Consider the following 8,144-nt stretch of genomic DNA (forward strand, 5'->3'; position numbering starts at 1 on the left):
TTCCTCCCTAGGTCATCAAATATCAAGGTTCAAGTAAGCAGAATCGGTCAGGGAATTGATTTCCACAGATTTGGATTTATTGGAATCAATCAAAATTGATCCGAACCTTAAAAATTCTGTACGAATTGGCCGATTCAAATTGGCCAAAATTGAAATCAGATCCAACTGATTCCAATTCCTTGAATCATGTCAATTAAAAGAAAAAAAAATCCCGTATTGCATTGCACGGGGGCAGCAAGGATCTGGATGGTTGGGAGCCCCTTGGGGTGTGTGTCCAAGTACTTCCTATTGTTGAATCTTCACTATGCACCAAGTGCAGTGCAGTAGACTATGTGAACTCTGCCAGATAGCCCCTTGCCCTAAGTGAGACTTCTACGAGAGTTAGGGACTTTGGGGTCTACCTATCCACATAAAATTTTGGTCCTACAACTGCTGCACTGGTGCAGTGAACATCAAGTGGTTGGGAGCCCCTTGGAGATACATGTTCAGATGTTCTCAGCCGTCTGATGCTTGCCGTACCTCACCGCTTGCTACAAAAGATGTAGATGCAATTAAAATAAGGTGAGTCATGTAGAGAATATCAATGGCTGGTGAGAAAAGTTAAGCCCTAATAAATTATATGGCATTAAATCAAAAAATCAAATGATTGATAAAGCATTTATACATTAGATATTTATTTTATATATATAGGGAGAGGACAATGATTTATTTAACTGTTATTTTTTCTTAAAAAAATAATATAATAATCTCACATGATGAGTAGAGAGCCTTTTCCCTTATATTTATTAAGGTGGAAAGTCAAATCAATATTTTTGGACGACTTCTCTATTTCCACCATATGGCAATATTTTTTTTAGGCTCTCAGAATCTAAGGAGATTTGCTTTCATATTTTAGCATGATTATCCACAAAATCGGAAAAAAAAATAATCGTGTGATCAAATTTCGAATGCCACTTGCAAGAAGTTTGTTTCAACCCATATATTGATTGCTTGAACTTCCATTCTAAAGGGTCTTTATTATCTGACGTCAAACCTTTAGGTTGTTTTATGTACACAACTTCATCAAGATCACTGTTTTAGAATATTGTTTTAACATCCATCTGATGTAATTCAATATAAAATGAGCTTCCAATGGCACAACAATTTGCAAAGAATTCTTTTTAGATATTGGAAAAAAGGCTTATTTATAATCTTTATCTTCCTTCTTATTAAACCATTTCACCACTTGACGGGCCTTCTATCTCTCTATATTTCCATTAAGATCTGTTTTGGTTCTGAAAACCCACTTATAACTAACGGTTAAAGATGCATTCGACAATTTAACAAGTTCCCACACTTGATTCTTTGTCATGGACTCCATTCCATCCTTCATGGCATTAAGCCATAAATTAAAACCTCAACCATTCAAGGCATGTGAGAACGATATCAGATCATCCTCTATTCCAATATTAAACTCACAATGTTGGAGATAAACATAGAATCTAAAGGTATTGTCGAGTTTCTAACTTTTAAGGATCTCCTTAAACCTGATAATTCATTTATATCAATCTCATGTGGTAATTGTTCATGAGGTGGTTTCATGTACCATTGATAAAGAAAAATATCCCTACTCCTTCACTTCCAAATGTAGGAGTATCTATTGGAGTATTGAACTATATATTTCTACATTATACACTCCCACTATTGTTTCCATCCTCGAGAATTTTGACATTTCTTGATTCTACAATGGTACGCATATGTGATGGGCAGTAAAACATGTATCAAGTTGCCTTGACAACTAATATTGCCTTGGTCGTCTAGGCATGCTTTTTGGCTGACTTCTTGGTGTCGCCTCGTGTCCATGTCCCCTCCAACTTCTTCGTTCGTCTAGATACTGTGACAATTAGGCTTCTAACCATAGGCGTTCATTTCTTCTTTCAACATCATTTTGGTTTGGTGGCCTAGGCATGGTTTATTGTCCAACAATACCTTGCTTTGTAAGAACTTAAAAAGAAAAGGAGCAAATGGACTAGGTTTCTAACCAGATTCCGTGTAACTCAATATCTCTATCTAATCTAACTATTTTATAACTTTACTGACTTGTATAGTTAATGAAAGCATCTAGCCCTTTTATTTTTATGAATTAAAAGATAGAATTACATAAACCTCGTGTGGTAATCTACGAAAATGATAAAATATCTCTAACCGTTCAGACAAGATGCGGAAATAGTCAACAAATATCTGTATATATGATTCCATCGTCTTAGTGCTTCTTTTGGCACCCCTTTTGGTCTTGTTGGACCATTTTCCCTAATATAGTCAACACAAATGCCAAATCTGTAAAAGAAGAGTCTCAAGTACTCGATCATTTATTAATCTTTTAATTATTTTTATTGAGATATGACCTAATCTTTGGTGCCACAACTTAAGAGGATTTTTCATTTACAATATTCCCTTTCATGCCAATATCAGCAGTAGAGGATAATAGGTTACTTTAAAACGCTACCAAAGAACCAAATCCAATTGAAACATTGTTTTTAAAATGTTGTTCCAACAAAGTTAAACACACAACAAAATGGTCACAATCTAGACACCAAAACCAGGTATTTAATCAGATTTTCCGAATTTCTCATTTATGATATTCCTTTTCTTGCCAATATCAGTAGTAGAGGATAGTAGGATACAATAGAAACCTGAATCTAAATGCAATAAATATAAATCATCTGCCAAAGAACCAAATCAAATTAAAATTGTTTTTAAACAACTGAAATATTGTTCCAACAAATTTAAATACACAACCAAATGGCAAAAATCAGGTTTTTTCAGAAAGTTGATATATAAAAATGTCCTCTCTAGATCCAGGACGTAACTTGTTTGCGTTATGCGTCTATAGACACCAACAACCTCCACTTGAGATCACACCCGGTTTCCAGAATAGATGCTCCTCTTATGTTCCTCCAGAAGCCTTGTCTACATTAAACCCTGCATAGTATTCGCAATATGAATTGTAGAACCAAACTCAATTCATGGAATACTGTAATGAGAATTTATGAAATTGGATTCAAAACAGACAAGTGACTGTAACATACCTTTCTTTTCTGACCAGCTTATATACTTTACGCAATACTTTTTGACATGTCCTCTCTTTTGGCAGAAGAAACATTTGGGAGTATCCTTATTGTCTTCTTTCTTTATTGGTACCTTCCCATTCTTTTTTTGGAAGAATTTATTGGATTGTCCTTTGCCACGTCTGGTTATATGTGTACTTTCAACTTCCTCATTCTTCAACCTCTCCTCCTCTTGAACACACATGCTCAAGAGTTTACTTATTGACCACTCCTCTTTTATTATGTTGTAGATCGTCCTCAAATGATCGTACTCCATTGGAAGAGAAATGAGGATTAAGTGCACCACAAAGGACTCAGAAACGACCATATCCACCGACTTCATTTGATCCGCTATGTCCACCACCTCCATGATGTATGTATGCATATTTTTGCTACCATCATACTTTAGGGAGAGGAATTTCTTCACGAGGGTGCTGGCCAATACCTTCTTAAATATTACAAACTTATCATCGATGGCCTTCAAGTAATCTTTCACCTTAGTACATTTTGGTATCGAACCCTTGATGATCTTGCTTACATTGGCCTCGATGAACAACAAGCTAATACGGTTCGAGTCCTCCCATTTCTCATAGTAAGCCTTTTCGTCTGGTGAACTAGATTCCGTGAGAGCACTAGGCTCATCTACACGGAGTGCCAAATCCAAATTCATGCACCTCAAGGTAAAGAGAGTTTTCTCCTTCCAATCAACATAATTGTCCGCAGTTAATAATGGGGGTCTGAATTGATTTATAAACATTACTGCAAGAGAAAAAAATCTAAATAAACATGCATGCTAATCATTATACTAAAATTAACCGATGCTAAATTTTAGTTACAAACCAATGCTCACTACAAGTTTTTTTTTTTTTGGGGGGGGGGTGGGGATTGTATCCATTTTCTATGCATTAGTTGTAGATTATGGTGCTATTTCTGATTGTTTACAAATCATTGCATACTCTTCAACTTTATAGGATTTTAAAGTTGAGGAGCTGTTCTCAAGCCCCTCGATGGAAATTTTATAAATATAATGCACCAAAACCAAGGTGCTCTTATAAAATCACAATTATTGTCTTATATATCCAAGTAAACATATACATATGCCTCATAACATTATGTGTTGTCACAAACTATAAGGCACTTAATCTCCATAATAGATCTCCTCATGATGTTTCAAAATATATAAATTCAGTGGCATTTAAACAGAGTTGAATATGAGAACACAATAATCACCCAAGTCACCATAGTAGGACAGCAATTTGTCCTATGGAAACTTCAAAAGTACAAAAATATGTGCTCTTTCATAGGACAAAAATTGTCCTCCCAAAGACATTAAGTAGTACAGAAGAACAAAAAAGTGTGCTGCAATTGTAACTCAGGACACAGTTGAACTTGCCTTTCTTACCCCCATCAATCCTACTACCTGTTGGCAGCACACAACAAACTCTAGAGTCCTGCCGCAGCAACTTACATGCCCTAGTTTCTATTTTCCTTCTACTTTAAATTTATATTCCTTCTTCTTACTTTCTTTCCGTGTCTACTAATTTCATTCCCCACTTTCTATTTTTGTTTTCACTTGCCACTCTTCTCTTTGATTACTGTTTCCTGTTGTTTCTGATTTTTTCTTTTTTAATGAAATTTTTTCATAACTCCTTGATATCTTCCAATCTAACAGTCAGATTCACTTCCAATTTTGGCAACCCTTTCGATATATCTAAAAGGCCTTGTGACCTGAGTTGCAACCATATGTAATCACCCTTGGCCAGGTTGCTGATATTATTCTACTTGAGAGTTCTTTAACTCCTTAATATCTTCCAATCTAACTGTCAGGATCCACTTCTAAATTTGCAACCCTTTCTATACATCTAAAAGGCCTTGTGACCTGAGTTGCAAACATATCTGATCACTCTTGACCAGGTTAATGACATTGTTCTTCTACTTGAGAGTTATTGGTTGACCTGCTCTTCTAGTTCTTGTAGGCTATTGATTCTTAGCTTTGGGTAATTAGAGAGCCATTATCTATGCCTTTCCTTTGATACAGATGCACTTAGACAGAGAGTTAAAAGTGTCCTTTATATCTCAGTGGAGTTGCAGAAATTGATGCGACTCTCTGCAAGGTGTGACTAGAGACTATGGCCTCTACTGTCACAAACCACCTAAAAACTTCTCTCCATCAGGTAAGTTATGGGAGGTCATAAATCCCATCCAAAGACCTTGTTTGCAACAGTTCTTCTAATGTAGCAAATGGGGCCACACCAGCCAACTTTACAATCTCAAGACATTAATAACAATTTAACAAAGGAAGCTTAATTGTTGCAGTAACTTAATTCACTGTGCTTTCCAATATGGGAGGTTTGAGTTTGGGATGATGTTACTTTAATCTCTTAAACTCTGTAAAAGTCCAAAGGTCTTCAACTGTACTATACCTTCTTCTTTCTATCTGTCTATCCATCATTTACTTCTTTTTTTCTACTTTATTTTACAGAATTTATCAACCTTACATTGCTTCACACTCAATTAAAAGCTTCAGAACACCAATCTCTAAACCCTTAAACCTATCACTTACATCCAGCTTTAATACCTTTAATTCTAGAGCACTATAAATCCTTGTCACAACTTCTCATCCTAACCTAGCATCCTACCTTAAACCCTCGATTTCCCATGTTTTAATAGAGTCATTGTAGGCCTATCACTATCAGGATTGATTATCTTCCAAATCCATCAATGTGTCAAATGATCAACTTGTTGGGTGGATATTTGCCTTTTGTTCAAACTTCAAAGAAGGGAATTTAAAGATTTGGATGAATGAACTATGAGCATCTATACTAAATAATTTGTTATATCTGGATGATCCAATGGAGAATCTTGCACCATTTAGATGCACTACAAGGTTCTATTCACTACAAACATGCACACTTGACCATGATGACCATCACAGTCTAGTCAAACTAAGCCATACAGTGATCAGATGATATCAATACTAACCTAATTGCATAAAGTAAAATAAGAACTCAGACAACAACTAATCAACAAAAGTAAACAACTCGGTCTCACCATACGACTCCTAGTAATTCTTATGCCCCCACATTAGTGCGATGAGTGAATGATTCAATCCCCTCCAATTCACATGGGTTTGTAAATAGTATTTCAATCTCCAATTGGTTGAAATCCATAGCATCATATACAATAAATTTACACAAATTCTATATATATAATAATTGATTCCTTACGAAATTTCACTTAACTGAATTTGATAAACTAAGCTATATGACTAAGAATTGTGTAAGGATTTTGAAAGTACTCTTGATTCACAAGGTCCCAAATCCGGTGAAGCAGGCTTCAGAAACAGATAATCTTTCGGACTGGCTTCAGCAGCTTCATCAATTGGAAAATCTGAAGACTTAAAATTGAGAGAACTCTCGAGAGTCGATGCTCAACAATCCAATTTGATAAACAAAGACATCATATCTTCTAAAAATTCTCAGTTAATCTCCATTACGAGAACCTAGTGATAGAAATGTGTGCTACCAAATGCCATAATCTTTATCCATTCACCAAAAAATCAAAAGGGTAAAGAGGAAAAATGCAGCAAAAAATAAGAACAGTAGTCAACAAACACCAATACTTCTCACAATTAAACGAATAAATAGCTACAGTTGCATTTATATGGTTAAAATAATCAAATAAAACTTTCAATTAGGAAAGCCAGAGAAGCATTGAACACATTCAAACCCAAACTTGCAAAAATCATCTGGATTTCAAAATTAACAACTAAAACCTATAGCTATGATGAGAATGAACTAGATATGATGAGAAGATATGATGGTGTTCTATTGGGCTTCTATGTTGTAATTTGTAAGACATCCTTAATCAACTCGAACTAGAACATTACTGATCAGACCAATGAAGCAGACATTGTTTTATCATGAGAGATTCTTAGGAGCTTCTATTATCCACCTCAATCCACATTCATGATAAACCGCAATACCTAATTCAATCAGTCGTCGAGGCTAATTGTTTGAATCACATAATTGTAAAATCAAATAATAAACTAGAGGATGGATCACCTAATTTTGTTATTGCAAATACTAAAACAAAGAGACAATGATATCATATGCAGGGAGAGAGGGAGAGATTAATGATGCTCACGGGAGGATGGAGACAGTTCCATTGCCAAAGGGAAGAACGGCTAGAAACCCGTCGATTACCGAAGACACTAGTTGATTGCAGAGGCTTGATCGCTTAAGGGAAGAAGAGTTGCAGGCTTGGTCGCTTGAAGAAGAAGAAGAAAGATTACGTCGCTCGAAGTCGAAGGGGAGAACGGTTACAGAGGCTTGTCTCTCGAAGAGCAAGGACTAGAGTAGTGGGTAGTTAACACGATTCACAATTGTAGGTGCAGTGGGAAGTTACTATGTTTGTAGCAGTGTCTGTTACTATCACGGCAAGTTCTTAAAAGTCGGGATCCGTCTCAACCGATACTCCGGATTCGTTCGGTATCTATCGGTCAAGAATCGCGTCCAAATTTTTTGCAACGAGCACTGAGGTGCAGCGAGCATCCAATGGCTGGGGCGCACTGCGAATATATGTTTGTGATAGTGTTTGTTAATATCACTGGCAAGTTTTTATAAGTTGGGATCGATCTCGACCAATACTTTGGATTGCATTAGTATCCATTGGCCATGAATAGTCTAAATTGTCTACCGCAAGCGTAAGGTGTAGTGAGCATCCAACAGCTGGGGCACATGTATGTTTCTAATAGTGTCTATTAATATCACGACAAGTTTTTAAAATTGGGATCGGTTTCAATTGATACTCAGGATTGGATCCATATCTATCAGTTAGGAATCAAGTCTAAATTGTTTGCAATGAGAGCAGTGAGATGCTCACTACGACCCTCCTAGTTGTTGGATACTCGCTGCACCTCACCGCTTCACTGTAGATGATTTTGAAGCTTAGAAATTATGATCAAAAGGATTTATTTCTATTTTAAGAAGAAAAATAAAATTCCTAAAAGGCAACGTGACCCTGCACCAACATGGGACCAGTGACATGATTTCTGTT

At 36.1% G+C, this 8,144-nt stretch overlaps 1 protein-coding gene across 3 annotated transcripts; it reads right to left on the reverse strand.

Moving 5' to 3' along the window:
- Nucleotides 1-2,694: 2,694 nt before the first annotated feature.
- Nucleotides 2,695-7,703, reverse strand: LOC122065263. 3 transcript variants are annotated; one of them, XM_042629059.1, is made up of 3 exons: nt 7,233-7,703; nt 3,069-3,845; nt 2,695-2,961 (listed from the first exon to the last, which is right to left on the reverse strand). In XM_042629059.1, exons 1-3 carry the CDS (start codon nt 7,252-7,254, stop codon nt 2,927-2,929), a joined length of 834 nt encoding a protein of 277 aa, XP_042484993.1. In that variant the 5' UTR covers nt 7,255-7,703; the 3' UTR covers nt 2,695-2,926. The 3 variants fall into 3 exon arrangements, with proteins under 3 accessions (XP_042484993.1, XP_042484996.1, XP_042484995.1); XM_042629062.1 differs by having other exon boundaries at nt 3,069-3,783; nt 7,233-7,700; XM_042629061.1 differs by lacking the exon at nt 7,233-7,703 and adding an exon at nt 6,385-7,193.
- Between the last annotated feature and the right edge of the window lie 441 nt (nt 7,704-8,144).

This window comes from Macadamia integrifolia, unplaced genomic scaffold (genome assembly GCF_013358625.1).
Source record: "Macadamia integrifolia cultivar HAES 741 unplaced genomic scaffold, SCU_Mint_v3 scaffold1945, whole genome shotgun sequence".
Classification (NCBI taxonomy): Eukaryota; Viridiplantae; Streptophyta; class Magnoliopsida; order Proteales; family Proteaceae; genus Macadamia; species Macadamia integrifolia.

Excerpts from the sequence above, each read along its gene's own strand:
- LOC122065263 (XM_042629059.1), bottom strand. The coding sequence starts at position 7,254 with ATGGAACTGTCTCCATCCTCCC. Across the intron at positions 3,846-7,232 it reads GGAACTGTCTCCATCCTCCC|TAATGTTTATAAATCAATTC; the intron begins GTGAGCATCATT and ends TTTCTCTTGCAG. Across the intron at positions 2,962-3,068 it reads AAGCTGGTCAGAAAAGAAAG|GGTTTAATGTAGACAAGGCT; the intron begins GTATGTTACAGT and ends AATACTATGCAG.